The sequence below is a fragment of the Aquila chrysaetos genome, chromosome 18 (genome assembly GCF_900496995.4).
Source record: "Aquila chrysaetos chrysaetos chromosome 18, bAquChr1.4, whole genome shotgun sequence".
In the NCBI taxonomy this organism is placed as follows: Eukaryota; Metazoa; Chordata; class Aves; order Accipitriformes; family Accipitridae; genus Aquila; species Aquila chrysaetos.
In genome coordinates, this window is record NC_044021.1 from 25,467,685 (window position 1) to 25,486,095 (window position 18,411).

General features: G+C 38.9%; 1 protein-coding gene across 1 annotated transcript in view; it reads left to right on the forward strand.

Annotated features, from left to right (window-relative positions):
* The window catches only part of CTDP1 (CTD phosphatase subunit 1), a 115,136-nt gene extending 98,223 nt beyond the window's left edge, over positions 1 to 16,913 (forward strand). Inside the window, exon 13 of the mRNA XM_030041921.2 lies at positions 15,885 to 16,913. Coding sequence (XP_029897781.1) covers positions 15,885 to 16,026 — 142 coding nt within the window. The 3' untranslated portion in view covers positions 16,027 to 16,913. The remainder of the gene's footprint in view (positions 1 to 15,884) is intronic.
* Positions 16,914 to 18,411: the final 1,498 nt, after the last annotated feature.

Below are 18,411 nucleotides of genomic sequence, written 5' to 3' on the forward strand. Positions count from 1 at the left end.
AAGGATCAGTAGTATGAAAATTAGGGCGTTTAAGAAAGGTATGTTGCATGATTAAGCAAGCTTTGTGCTTGCATCTTCATTTGGGAGGCATGCATTACTTCAGTTTTCTTCTAGTATGATTCTTGATAGTGACATATTTTTCTTATTTATGTGGTAAATTAAGAGATTAAACAACAACATTGACAGCTGTTAACCTTAGGTATCTTTATAACTTGTATTATAAATTTATGGTAGGATTCTTCTGTGAGGGAAGTAAAAACTGTAAGAAATTCCTCATGGATTCCTTACAGAATACTTAGGGGAGATGACTTCACCTTTTCCTACTGCACATTTGTGCCTACTGAAGTATTACATCATGTTTCAGATGAAGGTACTTGGCATGTATTTGACAAGTGGGAAAATTGTGTAGATTTCGCTGATCTTCAAAAGCAAAGTAGCAAAAAGAATACTGGTCACTAGAGAGGAACCAGTATGAGGAAGCACAATCAATTCAAAATATACTCTATTTTTTTCCCCTTAAGCTATCTCAGGTTTCTCCAGCTAGTTTTCAAAGAAGAAATAGAATGTTTTTAAATGAAAATAGGAAGACAACATTGCAGATGCAAAGCTACAATTCATGCAGAGCTAGATGCTACTCATATTTGTACATTTATTTTCTCCTTCACATAAAGCACACTCTTAATCCTGTGGAAAGTTGGAAACTCTTTAAATGTACATTTGTTATTACCCAGAAGGTACAGTATCAGTGGAGGAATGGAAATGATGTGTGTGCACAACTAGCCCTCTAATATGTCACTGTCCACGCTGCAATGGGAGAGATGTAAGCACAGAGTAAACTAGTTTTCAGGGAGTGATACAAACCTTAGAATGACATAGTAATTTTTTTCTCAAGTTCCCTTTTGTTTAAAAAAAAAAAAACAAAACAAAACACCAACTTTTTATCCTTGCTGTTATGTAACATACATAATAGTAATTACAGAATAAAGGCATGGAAAACATGCAGTATTTAAAGTACTAGCCTAGCTTTGAAAGTACTTTAGTATGATGAACAGATGAAAAGCAGCTGCTTTTGCCATCCAGAGTTTGCAGTAACAAAGTCAGTTTTGCAAGAGACTAAGGATTCTGACAAATGGGTTGTCATAGGTAGAAATTTAGGGGAAGTAACATCTTCATCCTATTCTTCTGGTACAAGTTACAGCTCCACAATGAAAGTGGTTGCATGAAATACAGATTACTCCAGAGCTGATCTTTGACACCTGGCCCTCACTTTTGTTTTTGAAACTTCAAGTTCAATGAAGATGTGTTTGAATGGGAGTTCTGTATCAGAAAAACATGGAAAATTATTCAGTGATGCTTTTCAAATATGATATAATTCTCTGAAATTCCAGTTTTCCGGTTACTGCAATAGGCTTACAATTCATGTCAAAATGGAGAAACAATTTTTATTTTATATATATCTCTCACGTGCGTGCTGTATTCTTGCATTAAATTCTACAAGTCTCTCTTTCTTCTTTCTATTTGTCAGAGCTGTATCCTGAATTTTTTCTTTCTCCTTGATAAAATAGTTTTCCTGTGTCAAAATTACTAATGTGAAAAGGAAGGACAATGGGATTTCACTGTGCAGGGGGATGTTGAGAAACTCAAACTGATTCTGTCACCATCTACAGGAAAATCAAAAGTCTCAAAATTACTGAAAGATTACTGAGAAAAAACAGGTCTAACTAGGTCTGTTGTATGTTCAGAGATGCATAAATCAGTAGGGAAACAAAGGTATGCTTATTCAACTGTTGAAGAGGAAGGTTCTTGTTCTAAGAATCCAGGCACGTGTATATCATTGCTATATGTAGCACAAGTGATAGATGCAGGGTCTGCTTCAGGAGAAGTCACAGAACGACATCATTCACTTCATAGCTGCTGCTTATAGATTCTGAAATACTTTGAGCTGCCAGCTGATGACTTATTGCCAAGGCCTAATACAATATCTGTTAATTAAAGAGGAACATGCATTTTGGAAAGCTTCAGATCATTAACTGGATAAGAAAAAAAAAAAGTCACAGGAGAGACCAATGAGAGTGTAAACTTTCACACATTTAGACTATTAACTAGAGCTAAAATTAACCATGGTGCTGGTTTGCATTTAGATCGTGAGACTGAAATGGTCTTGTATTTCTCTGTGTTTCCTACAAGGAGCAAGTGCACAGCTTGTGCCTGTTTGCTGAAAGTGTCAAGCTACTAAATTTCTGTTGCAGTTTTTTTTCGTCTCTAAGATGGAGATGCTCATCCTCCTAGAGCCTTTTAGAAAGCCAACTGTACAATCTAGAAGTTCTCTGGCCCAACCAAGCAAACCTTGTTGCAGAATTAATGCGAAAAGCAACTAGCTTCATTATGCTGTGGACTGCCCTGGAGCCTGGGTTAACCTCAAGGCAGCTCTTCAAGGTGTAGCCGGGCCATTCCCACCATCCTAAAATGACAAGAGTTGTAGTTACACCTGTTATATCCACGGCACCTGTGTTAAGAGAGCTGGCTCTGCTCTCTGGCGTGCGGGGTCAATGCTTACTTGCTCTCCGAGGGCTGCTTGTGCTCTGCTCACGACTGCAGCAGCAGAATGGAGTGCACGCAGCTACGCTGCTGACTGTTGTTGTATGGTCAGTGACGGTGATCTTGTCCTTACAAACTTCCGTATTATCACTAATACTCATAATATCCATAAATCTTACATGGCAGGTGCCATAGCTGAAGTTCAAGGGGACTGACTGGGTTTTGCTGGTTTCTCCTGGGATGGTTCTTTCTGGAGAGAATATTTGAACTACTTTTCTTGTACGGTGTTCCTAAACAACTTGAATAAATTGTTTCTCGGTAACATTCGTATCCACAAAACATGAGGTTTTTTCAACTCAAACCTATCAAATATAAACAGCAGTTGAATTTTTTTTTAACCTTCTTTCCTTTTTCTAAGAGATTTTTTCCTAAGTCTCTCTCCATATGGATATGATGTTGCTTTTTTGCCAAGTTTCTTTAGCATTTGGTGGTATAAGAAGTGAGGTATTCTCCACTTTAGCTATCACCTAAATCTAATAAATTTTACATTAAGAATAATGTAAGTTGGTTTAGTTCTATAAATATTTTTTTCATTGTTCACTAAATAGCTGAACGGTGGTACTTTGAACTTCTGTGAGATATTTTAACATGATTCTGTGATACCTTCACATTTCCCTCCACAATATGGAGGATTCACATCATTGCAAATTGCTAAAAGGCGTGTAAACTGCACAAGACGGCTTTTCTCACAAAGTGGTGGTTTATAATACCTAGGTGTGTGTCAGACCACATCAGGTGGGAAGTTTGAAAATGCTTTGAAATACAGTCTAGTTAGAGTGACCATCTGCCTTCAGCTTCTTTTACTGTCTGCTGTGAAAATACCTAGAAGGTGTTTAGATGCAATAAAACAATATTATCCAGTCCAGGTGTGTCTGTGTGTGCAGTTAACATAACTTGAATTGCACATGATATTGAGGTTATACCTATCAATTGACATAGTGATTATGCAATTGAGATCAGGAAGAGAAGTGTCTTTGACAAAAGTGAAAAATAGCATAAACTTTGCTTATACTAAGTGTTTTCAGTAACAGGTTTGAAACCTAGTGTGTCTTAGTTCGTTTTTAATGAATTCTCTATATACTAAGTTGTCAATACCATTTTTTCTTAATGGGTTTTCCTACTTCAATAATATGTGGCTTAACTGTGTAAGTCTACATGACATTTAAGGTCTAACAGTTCTAATCCTTCAGGGGAAGGATAGACAGGCAATTAGAAGTCTGTATGTTACTAGAATTAGGGAAGTGCTGTTAAAATATATCTTTATTTTCTCAATTTACTTTAACACTAAATAGGCTTCACTTGCACTTTCCATAAGAATTGGGCTGGTATCTGCAAAATGAGCTGAGAATCTAAGATGCTGCTTTTTTATAGTTTATACAGGAGCAAAAGTTTGGAACCGTAATGTAGGTTGTCAAGCATAAAAGTATTTGTCTTGTTCTCCTTGTCTCCTGAAATGCGCTAATAAATGCTGAAGTATATACAGGAATTGCTGTTATTCTTACATTTTTCTTTTCTAACTCTTACCATTTGTAGTGATTTAGTGAATCTGTGTACAACTTCCAGTTCTGGGTGAAGTAATGAAATTGATTTCTCACTAATGTGTCAATGTATTTGTAGTAGAAGTCTTTCTGCAGTCATTGCCTTTTATCACTGCAGAGCCATTAAATAATAGCTTCCATCCCGGGACAATGGAGTGACTAGAGCCTGAGGGAAATAATTTTCTGTAATATATCTGCAAGAAGCACCAGTCGACAACAGGTGGATTTTGTAGAAGCAGACTACAGAAATCAAGTATTTGTTACTATCAGTTTAGAAAGAGTGAGGGCTGAAAAGTGATGAGGCATTCACATGATCAGAGAGGAAGAGCAGAGAAGAGATGTGCTTTCTAGCAGAGGATTCTTGTTTAACTGTGAGACCAGCTGAAGAAGAAAGGGCAGAGCATTGGAGAACACTTCAGTTTGGAGAAGAGTCCATGTGCAGCAGGGAGGATCCTGGCACCCTTTGAGGACCCTGACCTGAAACCTAAGGAGTGATCCAGATTAGTGAGAGGAAGAAATTAGGTGAACGTTTGCCTTTTTATCTAGCTCTGTTTTTCTTGTGCTTCTGCAGTAAAGATGAGTTTGTCTCGGAATCAAGAATGGGTGTTTTGTTTGCTTTAATTAGCATATCACTGTTAAGTGAACTGTAAAATCAGCATTGCTGAGGTCAGAGCTGGAGGAAGGAATATGCATAAGCTACCTGGGAGTCAGAAGAGCCCTGGGCAAGTCCTAGGAGCCTACAGCAGAGGTGCAGGAGGTGAAAGAGGAGGAGAGCCTATGCTGACGAGATCCCAGCCTAACCCCAACCCGGGGAAATGGGAGCTGGCTGTTCACCCCATCCGAGGAGCTCCCAGATAGGGAGAACTCTTGATATGTAATGCTACCCCTTGAGATTGTTGGCTGTGGGACTGTTCGAAACAATCTCACGGATAGGAGTGGAGAGTTTTCGTAACACACAAAGGGCAGTTGTCTGATGCTGGCTCTGTAGCCCAGCTGGGAGAGGGGCTATTGCATGAAACATTTTATTTAGGTATTACTTAGATCCAAAAAATGCCAAGAGTACAATTTAAATTTGAAGAAATGAAGGCTGCAAGAAACGAGGATAATGGGAAACAAGTTGGGGGTTCTTGGCTTGATCTGCTTCAGGGTCTGTTACCTGCTCTGCCACCTTGTCAAATCAGCAGCTCCAGCTTGGCTCCCATGATTGCCAGAGCAAGAGGGGGAGAACTAGAAACCCGAATGGTTTTGAAAAACCTGAGCTCTTAGGGTTCACTCACAAGGGGAGAAGTAGGAAAACATTTCACTCTGTCTTCAACTTGAGAGCACTTGTGCCACACACAGGGGGCAGTTCCCTCTGATGGGATCTGAGTTCGGATAAGAAACTCTAAGCATCAGATTGTTTTGGAGTTTATTTCTTTTTCTCCACAGGAGCAATTAACAATACCAGGCTCCAGTATCCTGCTCCCACTCATATAAGAGATACGGTTCCCCCAGCACTGGGTGAATATTTAAGCACTTGTAGTGGTGGTAATAACCACTACCCCGTTTCAGCAGTCCATAGATATTAATGTTGTTTTGCATCTGTGGCTTTGAAGGAACAGACAGGGGTAAGGAAGACATAAGGTAGAACTTCAGGGTGAGGAAAATTAGTAACATACTGCTTCAGTTTACATGTCAGTGAGAAAGCTGGCATGAAGACTCTGAAGAATAGCCTAGGGTTGGCCCTCAAGTAATTTAGGCAGCATTTTTTCCTTTAGTCAGGCTGAATGCTTTAGTGCAATTTATAAGCTATTAAACAATTTAGGTTTTTCCTCAGTAAGATGTATGGATATCTAAATGTCTCTTGAGGATAAGGAAACAAAGAAGTACATTAACAATTGTTAGCGAAGGTTTTTAATCCTTCGTTCTATGCCACTGTTGAGACTTAGGACATTAGCAGGAATGCTGTAAGGCAACATTGTTCCAATCAGGAAAAAGAGCTGATATATTACAACCCTCTAGTTTCCCTAATGAATTCTAAAAGTACTTTAAATTTAAACATAATAACTAATGTGCATTAATCTTGACCCCTGCGAGTCTGTAATGGCTGCTAAACAGCAGTGTATATCAACAATTAAAATGCCTGCTTGAAGCATGTGCTAAAAATGTTGCTAGAAGAGAAGCAATGCTGCTTCTTAATGAGGGAGGAGGTATGGAACAGGAATTAAAAATGGGTAGATCTTCCCATTTGTGAGTAGTTTGTTAATCATATGAACTCCTAGTACATGCTTCCATTGCAAAAAACAAAGTCAGATTTTGTAGAAAACTTGAACTTATTTCAGAAGTCTGTTGTATCAAGCTGATTGTGGAGAATTTTCCCTGCATCGTTACCAGCCAAGCACGTGAAAAGCAGAATACGGATGTTTTAATTTGCCACCCCGCAGTAGATGTGCCAGCAGCAAAGGTGTCCTTTGCCATGTGGCCGGCCCAAGCATATTGCCACTGTGTTGTTCCCTCTCCGCTGGAGGGAACATCTCCTGCTCAGACCCTTGTTTTGCCGTTTCTCAAACTACCAGCGTGGCTTGAGTGTGCCTTTAGCTATCCCAGGAAATATTTATTGGAAAACTAAATTGAATGCATGACAGTATTTGTTTTGCCAGTTACAGTGAAATAACCCATCAGACAAACCAGATCGTGTTAAATGCGCATACAAAATACATTCCTGCTAGGCAGAGGACCCGTAGAGCTTGGAGACTCAATCAACAGAAATATAGAAGACATGTCTCCCAGCTGACATTGCTGTTCACTTCAGACCACCGTGTCTGGAATGGTATAGTACCTGGAAGCCTGACAAGGTCTTTAGTGTTCCAGGTGTTAACAAGGATGAGTGAACCGCACCTGAGCTGGGGGGCCAGAACTGCCTGCAAAATCTTGGTACGTGGCCGGGCTTCTCCTCTCTGCCACGGCTGCACCCGTGCGTTACCCCCATGAGGGTAAGGGGCTGTGCAGGCTAGGAAGGAGCAGGGATGTATCCGAGCGAGTCCTTGCTCGACAGTTCAGCTGTGGAGCACGCTCAGTCAGTTTGGAGAGGGCCTGCAGAGTGACTTTATTCCTGAAGTCACGCAGCGATCGCTGCCGGGCATGTCAGACCTTGCTCCTGTCCCTGCACTGGTGTGGCTCTCTCGCTCTCAGATAGCAACGAGAAAGAGGACAACTTGTTGCAGTCTTAGTTTTTGTTAAGTGTTTGAAGTCCCGTGACTCTCTCAGTAGTCATTTGGGGCCCAGAAAACACCTTTTCACACATTCCTCTTGCGTGCATCCATATATCCAGATAACTTGATAATCATACTTTATATGATCCTACGGCTGGTACCACTGCATCAATAAGACCAAGCTCAGTAGCAACCTCTTACTCTGGACTGAGAATAGATATGAAGCATCTTCTCCTTCAGATGTCTTCTTCATTAGAGGTGCGGGAAAGGCTGCAGCTGAACAATACAGTGAATCTGGTTTTTGGACAGCACCATCAAAAACATTTGCAAATGCACAACAGAAACTACAGATCAAGTATAAACTCCCTTTGTTGGTTCAAATTTTTTCCAGAAATATTGACAGAAAAAAATGTAGAGCAGACTGTAGATGGGATCAAGTACTGTGATTTGATTTGGCAGATAGCCTGGCATATGCCAGTTTGATCCAGATTGAATTTGTGATGCTCAGTGACCCAGTATTTTAGAGATCCAAATTTAATGAATGTAGACCCACTTTTTAGGGAGTTTGTTAGTATTGCACAGTTAAAGAAAGATGGATAGCATTCTGTTTTGAACGTATTGCACGTATTGGTATGCTGTATATATCATTTACACAAACCTTATAAAACTGATGTAAAGGTCACATAGTTCTGTCAGATACTCTTACAACTTTAATTCAAATTTTTCTTAACTGTAAATCAAGCCTTGACACCACTTTCCTCTGTTTCTCATGGAAACCTACCAAGTTCTAGCCCAAATTTCTAGCAAACTGAAGTTCAACATTTTTTCTACCAAGAGGTGAGTCCTGCCTTGATGTCATTTCATCTTGTAATTTACTGGCTTTTCTAAAACATCTTGAGGCATACTGGAACGTCTGAAGCAAAATGTTGACTTAAAATACAGCTTTTTAATGCTGATAAATTATTTTCTAGGTTCTTTGTAGCTTTGTATTTCACTGCTGTTGTATCTCCAAACCTGCAAGGAAAGAGTGTGCGTATTTTACCCCCTTGGACTGCAATATTTTAAAGGAATTTTAAGCCTTTTTTGTGCTCCAGTGGAGATGGCAGTGTTACTAGTACCAGTTACAAGCTTTGCCAAAATCATCTTGGCTTTCAATATAATGCAGTGTAGCCCATAACATATGTATTAACATACATATAAGATAATCTGTGAATATCTAATTTTAAAAGCCACCACATAAGGAAGAGAATACCAAATCCTACTTCCAGCCTCCTTGGTTAGCACAGTCAGTGTGTTAGAGCTCAATTATATCTTTAATTGTTAAGATGCCCAATGATGCATCATGAATGTTCTCAGTGTTTGGGTGATGCTGCCAAATCTGACCAGGATGACGGGGCAGGTGAATTCCAAGCATTACTTTGCAGCACTGGGTCTTTAAGCTGTAGTTGTACTCTACTCTATTGGCACTGGGGTACCTCCACACACACAGTAGGCTCCTGTGAGAAAAATGAAGGTAGTTTGACTTTTCTTAGAGAAATCAGATGCTGTTTCTTTTTCAATTCCTTATTTTGGTGTACGGTTTTGAATTGTCTAAATTGTCCATACATCTTACATTTTTTGCTCACTTTCCATCTTAATTTTTTTATTGCGTGCTACCGTTTTTCAAAACAATAGGTCATATTTCGATGTCTAGTGAAGAACGTTATTCTTCATCATTATCTGAGACTATGTCCCGCAGTGCTTCCTGTAACAGAAATTAATTGGAGTGACGCCATTTTCCAAGGACTTTTTTCAGACCAAATCCAGGTAGACTTGCTGTACCGTACCCATTAGGCACTGGAGAAGGAAGGTTTGCAGCTTCCTTTGCTCACTGCTGATCCTTCGTATCTCCTGTTCTGGCCTCCCAGAGCTACCCAGAATCTCTACAGAGCTACAAATCTACGGTGTGCCACTTGTTGTCAGAATGGGCAATATTTGTAAACTAGAAGAAGCTGGAGAGAGAACTCGATTCAAACAACGGAGGTCTATTTTAGCTTTAAAAATATTGATATGTTGATGGACGTGTATTTTTTGTCTGAATATTGGCTTGTTCCCCTGTTGGGAGGTTATTCAAATGCAGTCGTCTAGAAAGGGGGTGAGGTTGTTCAGGAAAGGTGAATAGATCGTTGTGTTTCTGTTTGCTTACAATAGGATTAAGAGATGATATGCCAGAATGCATCTGTGCGTTTTCCATTATGGAAGCATCAGGTAACAGTCTGGCATTCCACATATTGAAAAGGATATTTAATTTTCTGTTGTCTTCTACAAATCAGTGACAAGAGTATTTGTTATGTGATATAAAACTGCCGCTGTCGCATTTGCCTTCTGAAGAAACAGTCAATGTTGCATGTCGTAAACGTCTTTTTATAACAACTATGTGGATTATTTTTAAACAACTTGAAGTTAATAAAATAACAATATTTTAGAGGCATAGTTTATTTATCTGTGATTTAATTAAATAAGCAAAATTGTAGATTCAATTTTTCAGTTTTGCATTTTTCAATTTAATTATTATCTGTATCTAATTAGTTCAGTGCAGAGAAAATTAGTTTAGGGCACAGTCTTTCATTTTAAAGCTTTATTGCTACACTGTTTGTTTTTTAAATATCCCAAGCAAATGTTTACTTGTTAAGAAATAACCATTTTCAATGAGTTGAGGTGGGTTTTTTGTTATTAAACTTTCCCATTGGTCTAAATATCAGGAAAATACAGCCTTGCCAAATGAACGATTTAAGCAAAATTTACAAAATATCCTTGTTGACACATTGTAGTAATTTCTGAATTTATTTTAAATTTTCTATGACTTCCTGACTTTAAAAACTTTCTTTCAATTTAGATATACATTGAGTGTTTACTTCAGAGAATTATAAAGCTGCTGTTAAAATAGTTTTCAAAGTTTCCAGAATAGTTTCTCACCATTAGAATAGTGTGCAGCAGGTGTGCTAAATTTTAAAGCAGAAGGGCACTGAAGCTGTACAGAATTCTCACTTTACCGTTGTGTTAGTTAAAATACATTTTGGAGCTGTCAGTTGGAATTGGTGGATTTCTGCAAAGATGTTTTTGTGAAGAGCATTAAAAGCACGCTGTTCATCCAACTGCAGGATCTCTTTCTGCACGCCGGGGCTGTGCAATAAACATTCCCCGTGCATTTTTCTGCATATTAGATTTCTGGATCATGCTGTAATCCCACAGACAGCATTGGATGAGTTCATGAGGAAATATGTGAGGTGTCTGGCATTTGTTCCTGCGACACTAAATATTGTCCTGGTTGTCATCGCATGAGCACAAAGTAAAAACACACACTCCAGCTCGCCAGTATGGGACCAGTGCTATTTGTTGCTCTTAAGGCAGCGTGCTGTGCCGGGGCCGGAGAGGAGCACCGGGACAGAAAATTCCGCATTCCTGCACAGATGTATGGGACAAGGTGCCAGAGGGTAGACACCTGAGTTTTACAGGCCTGCTGTGGACAACTGCTCGCTGTCGTATCAAGCGTACATAAAAGATGTTGCCATGTATCCCGTGTTAAGAAAATATAACTGCAAAACTTGGAACATCTCCCTGAAAATTTAATCATCTTGTCTGTCCTGTGTAATGTGTTAACGCCCACAACGTTGATTTTCAGTCGATGTGTTCTCGCAGATCTCGCGTCCTTTAGCCTTGTTAGCCAAGTACTGGGCTGGCATCTTCAAAATTGGTTGACGAACAGGTTTCCTGGTTTACCAGCTCTAATTCATAATAACCGAAGGATATTGCCACAGAAGTAGTTTATCTAAATAAATTGTTCTCATAGTCAAATTCCGATGGAAGGGAGTCAAATTCCTGTTGCATTACCAAACTCAGCATCGCCTTCTCTCTCTTATGGAAGGAGTTTCTCTTTCACAGAAAGCTGTGGGCTAGATGTGTACAGAAATTGGAACAGACCTTCCACATCGGACGTCGGAGGTGTGCCTGGGGCAGCGTAGGCAGTCTTGCAGGGCTGTAATGCTGTTGGAAGGCAGCAAGCTGTTTCAGAGTGCCCTTTTCAAACCGTTGCCTTCCAAACTGCTTACGGCTGCTACGTCAGTGTTCTCATTAGAGAGTAACTTGACTGTATTTGGTACCAAATTTAAGTCCTGATTTATGATGTCGATGCTGTAAGCTGATTGCTTGTAAAAGACTAAACACATTTAGTCTGCAGGCTCTACTTTGTTACCGTACCAATTTTAGGAGCTATTGAAAAAAATCAGGTCAATTTGCAATAATTTAGAAGTTTACTTCTTATCAGAGTAGGGATGGGGATTGTGGGTATTTGGAGTTTGAAGTATACGTCAACGTTTATTTAAATACTTGCTGTAGTTTTCTTTTGCGAGTTTAAAACAAGGTTTGAAAAAGGTTTAGGTTGACTTTGTTTAAAACAAGGGCTATGTTGCCCTTTGAGTTCCTTTGCTTATTAGATGTTTCTATTTTAACGCAGTACTGTATTTCTTACAAGGGTGCCATTGGGATGCAAAGCAGACGAGAGACAATCTGCTTTTCAATTAATAGAAAAAAATGGTTTTTCCAGCATTATTTATTTTCAGCTAACTATAAATTAAGGCCTTAAGATAATAGAAGCAACAAATGCTGGACTTTTTTTCACTGCTTTGTTCCCCATGGCTCTTTCAGTGAACTGAATTTAAATTGAAAATATAAGAATGAAGTTTTCATTCAACCTACAGCTGTACTTTGCAATCATATTTTAGTGATCATTTTAACAGATCAAGAGCTGAATAAATTTTTATTTTCAATAAGTTTTCCTGTGCTATTTTTCACATGCATACACCATGCTCTATTGCAGCTTTGTAATGTCTTCTCTTCCTGTCTCTTCATTCGGAATATCACGAAGTATATTTCTCATTAGCATTCTGTAGATTAAATTTTCCTAAAAATAACTTTTACAGATGTATAGTGGGTTTTTTTATTTTTCTATCCTTATGAATTACACTTGTAGTTTATTTAAATATCTTGATAATTCATTTAAATATGTGGTTTTTTAAAAATGTAGTTCCTTTTTAAAAAGATTTCTCCATCACATCAACTGGTGGGCCTCCTAGTACTGGGTATTACAAAGGAAAAATATTTAATGCAAAGGCAAAGGAAATATGAATTGTACAAGTTTTTTCGCAGAGTTGTCGGATATTTAAATTTCTACATTCAGTCTTTTGGAAAGTTTAATTGTTCGTTTATGAGGTTAAAGATATCCAGTTGTTATCCATATGTTTGTTTTTTAATAGCAGTCAAGCAAAATTCCTTTTTAAAATGCAAATCAGGCTAATGGAAGCCTGCAACATACTGCTGAATCATTTTCTCTAAATATTAAGAAGGAATCCTGTATGTGCTTAACTTTTCCACTCAAAAGTGTTATGCTCTATGGCTCTGAAACTGGAAATGACAAGGAGTGGGCACAAAATAATGAGGAAAATATACATTTTAAATTGTTTGATATGTTAATAGATATGCTGCCATGGGGATATACTGCTTTTCTTTGAAGGTAGAAATTATTAATGGGATATTATCTCTCTTTTCTGAATTTGCAAATAGAAAATGCAGCGCTATGTTACTGATGTTCCTCCTCCGTACTTCTATCAGAGTTAGCTTTGCATTTGATTTCATAATACTCATTTAAATGTTTTGGAATAGCTATGAAGCTGCAGTTTACGGTACACAAATAGCAAAAGGTGTTTGTATCTTAATAGGAACAATACTCACATTCTCGAGAGATTTTTTTCTTTCTTCTAGCAAAGGACTAATACTTAGCTGTGTTTTCTTTTTTAGTTTTGACGGTTTTTTCCTTCCCCGTGAGTGAGGAAGTTTTCATATCTAGATTGAATAGAGCTGTCGTTCTAGCCTTGCCAAAAGAACAAGAGCTGACAAAATAGATCACGTTCAGTCTTTTGCATTTCCAAAGGTACTGTTTAATACAACTGAATGAGGGATGAAAATATGTCAGGACTGTCCCTTAAAGTTTACTGGAAAGTATTCTTGTAGCCTGGAACACCATTCTTTACTTAACTAGTTACACTGAGTATTTCAGGTCCCTGTATTTTGTTGATTGTCCTCACTGAAATCTAGTTGCTATGGAGTAGATTTAAATAAAAAGGTGGCTTTGTTGCATAAATTAGTAATTTTGCTAGTCTTTGCCTTAATTATTTAGTAAATGAGCTGTTCCTCACTTTTAAGAAATAATCAACTGCCAGTGACATACTGCTTCTTCATAGACCTTTTTTCTACAGGATCTTTGCTATTGATTTAGGTCCCAGCAAACTCAAGAGTATCTGGGCTGGCTCTAAAAACCTGCTTGTCTTGCCATGTTCTTTAATACATCATCTGCAATGGTTGCATGCACATGTTTCATATGTGTAAATTATAGCTGTCAAGCTGTTAATTTTATTTTTCAGTTGGTAGATACCGTCAGTTTCCATAGATGCAGTGTTACAAACAAGTGAATGCGAATGTTTTCAGCTGCGAACATGGTGCTGTAGGTTCCCCCCATGTCTGTCTTTATGTCTTATCTTTATTTCTCAGTTAGCACTACGTATATACTTCTTATCCACTACTTGTTAAATATGCACAACTTTTTTCTTCTTCTGCTGAGTAAGACTCTTTCAGCTTTCTTTAATTCCTGATTAGCTTTTCTCTAGCTAATAGTATCATTAATGCCTAAAATAGCGCTGTATCTCTGAAGGCTGAAATCATCACAAAGTGAGCAAGTGAAACTCAGGCTCCATGCGTTTGTATAGCTTGTAATGGAAATGTGCTAAGATTTCGTCCAACTGGGCACGTTTTGTCCGAGTGCCTCCTTGTCCAAACTGCGTGCTAATGTAGGCTGCATGGAAATCAGTGTTACGCCCAAGAAATTGCTTTTTATTGTGTATTAGGCTGCATTTAGTGCCCTGTAACTCCCTCAGCAGGGCACATTTGAGTTTCAGTCGCAAAATATTCAGGAAATGCTTTAGCCTCATCCCATTTTTCCTTGTTAGGGAATCCCAGGGCTTCAGCCGTGCCTCCCTGGAGTACTGCTCCTACCACCCTATACCGAACAGAAAAACCCAGCTAACATCGCCGAGGGGAAGCGCTGGTTAAGCAGCAGCAGTGGATGTTTTGGTCCCACTGGTGCAGCAGGAAGGAAAAAAGAGGGTTACATAGTACTGCTCGCTTCCCGTTTGGATTGAGACTTCCCTCCTGCCTTCGTGCCCCATCTTGTCCATCTCCCTGAAAAGCTGAGAAAGGGGAGGTCAGGTGTCACTCAACCAGCCTACGAATCAAGCAGTCTGGGCTCCTGAAAATTAATATTTCTGGGGAAAATGGCAATAAGGATGTCCGTATAAATAAAAGTTGCTTTGTATTTCAGCGTTGCTCACAAGTTTGACAATCTTTGTATTTATTTCTTTCGGATATACATAGTTCAAGTCAGTATTTATCAAAGGTCTTTCTTGCTATATGCTACTTCTCTATACTCTCAGAAGTAAAGGGACCATTGTTAAATTACTGCTTTTTGCTAAAAGATAAAAGATCATTTTATTAATTGTTCATGGTTGCAAGTGGATGCATCCTCTTCTTAATGAAACCCCACCTAGCAATGAAAAGGACGGTTATTTAAGAGATACCCCCTTCGCGTGTATTTTTCTGCTTGAAATTGGATCAACTGATCGAGGAAAGATTTTGAAGGTGTTTCTACAGCTCATTATGAATTCTGTGCAATGCAAAGTCTCAACTTTATTTTTGTCTCAGAAGTATATGTCTGATATAAAATTCCCTTTTGGCAAGGAAAAGAGATTTTAGGATTCCACAAATCCAAATTCTTTTGCTTATGGCTATGTCCCAGTTGAAACGTTAGATTTTTCCTTGGAGATCTTTTACAACCAGGAACACGATTCTTCCAACAGGGTATGGTGCACACCAGCTTCCTGTTTAAACTGGTTAATTCTCCGGAGATGCTAAGAAATATGTTGTTCAGCCCGGCAGTACTAATCCAAAGAGACATAAGAGGGAAGAACGAGACCCCTATGTTTGGAAGCGTGAAAGTGTAGAAGCTGGTACAGTGAGATTTGGTTAATCAGTTAAGGTTTTATTTTTATAAAAAAGCAGAAACTTGAATATTTCAAAGTCATATAACAACTTATAATGTATGTTGATAATCTCTTCATTCACACGATGGATTTCTTCTTTCTTTTGGGATGCGAGAGGAAAGTAAATCAACTCATTATTTTCAGTCTTATACTTTGTTTTCATTCCTTGTCCGGAAGAGTGGGAGAAACAAAATTAACGGTACTTTGATCTTTGCACCTACAGCTGACAGTAAATAACAGCAACTAAAAATTCAATTGTGTGAACTAACTACTGTTCATTCATTTAAAAGCAAGTGCTGTACTTCTTGTCTAGACCTGAAAAAAGGTTGAGTCCTTTAGCCCCGGTTTTTTTCTCATGTTAAATAGTGTTCTGTGTTAATAAGCAATGAGATGCCTTGATTCATGGACGTTATCTCTGTCTACCCTTCCAGGGGTCATAAGCGCAAACTGGATGAAGATGATGCTGCCAGTGAATCCAGTAAAGAATCTAGCAATGAAGATGAGGAAGGGAGCAGTTCTGAAGCGGATGAAATGGCAGCAGCGCTTGAAGCCGAATTGAACGACTTCATGTGACATTCACGCAGAAGACGGAATTTGTAATTATATTTTACTTCTCATAAACAGATCGGACTTCAGATGAGTCCCTTATGTCAGTACTCAATGTTTTTCCAAAATGTGTGTGTATATTTTGCAAAGCAACACAAGAGGTGACACATTATTTTACAAAATCGGAAATAGATGTTTTTAAGGTGTTTTACTAAAGGAAAATATACTTTTTTAAACAAAAAAAGTATTAAATGGGACTTGGTGTGCTATGCCAAAGACATGTTAGGAGCTCTGCAGAACCTTCATATACAGGACAGTGATACAAAGATTTGTGATTAAACACACAGCAACTTTTTAAAAATATTGCAGTCTGTGGTTTATGGGTAACGGTCTTCAAAAAAAAGGAGGAGATAAAGGAGATGGAATTGTCTGGGTAGTACAGCAGGAACCTGATGAACTGGTCATCCTTTTCCACAAATAAATGCTATAAAAGGATTTTTAAAATAAAAAAGAACGATTTATATTTGTATAGAAACAGAGAATGTGGTATGCAAGCTTTGTGAATTCTGCACTTGACCCACCTGTCATTTGCTTCTAAGAGAATACATAATGATCAAAACTCATGTTTTTAAGTTACTTTGTGGAATAGTTGGGTTCTTTAGGGACATCGTTTAGATTTTTAACTTTTCTTCTCTGTAACCGGAAATTTAGCACAGCATACTGTGTGATCCTGTACTGCCATAAGAAGCATATTCACCCATTCGTGTTGTCTTGGAAAGAACGAGTGCTACTTCAGTCTAGATAGGATTTAATTTCTTTGACAAGAGATCTGATGTAAAGTTTTTGTATATTCTATTTCATATTTGACCCACAAAACAGATTTTCTTTCATTTAATAAAAATTCATTTTGTACACTTTGTTTCCCTTTCCTGTTCATTTGCTTCCATCAAATACAAGGCACCTTTCCATATTATCTTCCCTTTACTCTGCATGAAAATAATGAAAAACATTGAAAGCAAGTGCAAATTTGTAGATTTTGGCAAGTAGCTGAGGCAGAGAAGAGAAACACTGGCTCAGAAGATTCCCTTTTCTTTGGTATGTGAACTCTCACATTCTGACATTTTCTCAGGTCTCTTTGGCCTCTGAAGGTACTGTAAGAGTTATTGCTCTGATAATGAAATTCTGAGGCTAGAACCATTGTTTATTCTCAATTGTTAGCAACGGGAGAGACAAATCCCTTTTAAAACATGTTCGCAAAAGAAGACTCATTAATTCAGATGTCACAGTTAAAAGGAAGTACTTTCTGGTGCAGAAATACTTAATTTTGCCACTTTGCAGTAAAACAGAATATTTCAATAGAATCTCAGCTCGTTTACAAATAACAGCGTAGTTTTCAAAGCTTCATAATGGCAATAAAAGGAAGACTGAGAAATAGGAGAATCTTTTCAGATTAATACCGCTTTTCCACTTCAGAATGCAAAGTCAGCATCCACGAGACAAAAATAGTGTTTTCTGTGGGAAAATGTTAAACTTCCTGGACTTTTACACAGGTACCACGTAGCTGAAGTCTACAGTGACCTGCCTGCTGTAGCTCTCCATGAAAACAAGCAGGATGTCTCCAAGTGAGTTGCGTTGTATAACAGAAGAAAAAGACTAATACTTCTGGAACGGGAAGTCAAAATACTTTTTTTTCAGCAACTGAAATGCAGCCTCCCCAGCTATCAGAGGATGACTCCTGGCAATTAAATATTTAAATGTCAGGGGTTGGGGGGTACGTTTTGTGTTTTCTTAAAGTAAACCTAGTTGAAATAATACCAACTTTTGGGGTCACCGTGATGCTGCAAATGACTTGACAGCACGAATTTCAGCAGAGGCTCGTTCTGGCTGAAGATCTCTGCCAGTCACGGCAGCTCTGTGGCAGCATTCAAGCTCTGAATGTAAACACAGCCAGCGAGCAAAACTGGGTAGGTTGCTCTTAGCTTAGCAATGTTCCGCTTTGGTTCAAGCTGCTTGTTGGATGCTGCGTCCCCGGCACGGCAGCTGTCTCGTCGTGCTCGTGGAGCGATTCCATACGTGTAAAGTTTGAGAAGCTTTTCGGTGCGAAAGGCTGTATCCTCTTCCCAGTTTTATTTTATGGCTGACGCTTTCGGTGTTGTGTGTGTCTGGGCAGGAGTCCTAAAAGCGATCAGCGCTCCGCTAGACCCAATATCTTCTGGAATCCCTGCGTAAACACCGAGCAGGGGCTCTCCACCAGACTGCGAGCTGTGTCTATCTAGGGGTCTGGTGCCAGCGAAGGCTCCTCTGCCTCGATGGATGCTGCAAAAACCTGCGACGGGTACTGCACACAGAGGCCCCGGGAGCGGGCAACGGGCTGGCAGAATTCAAGCCAAGCAGTCCTCTAACAACCGTTAT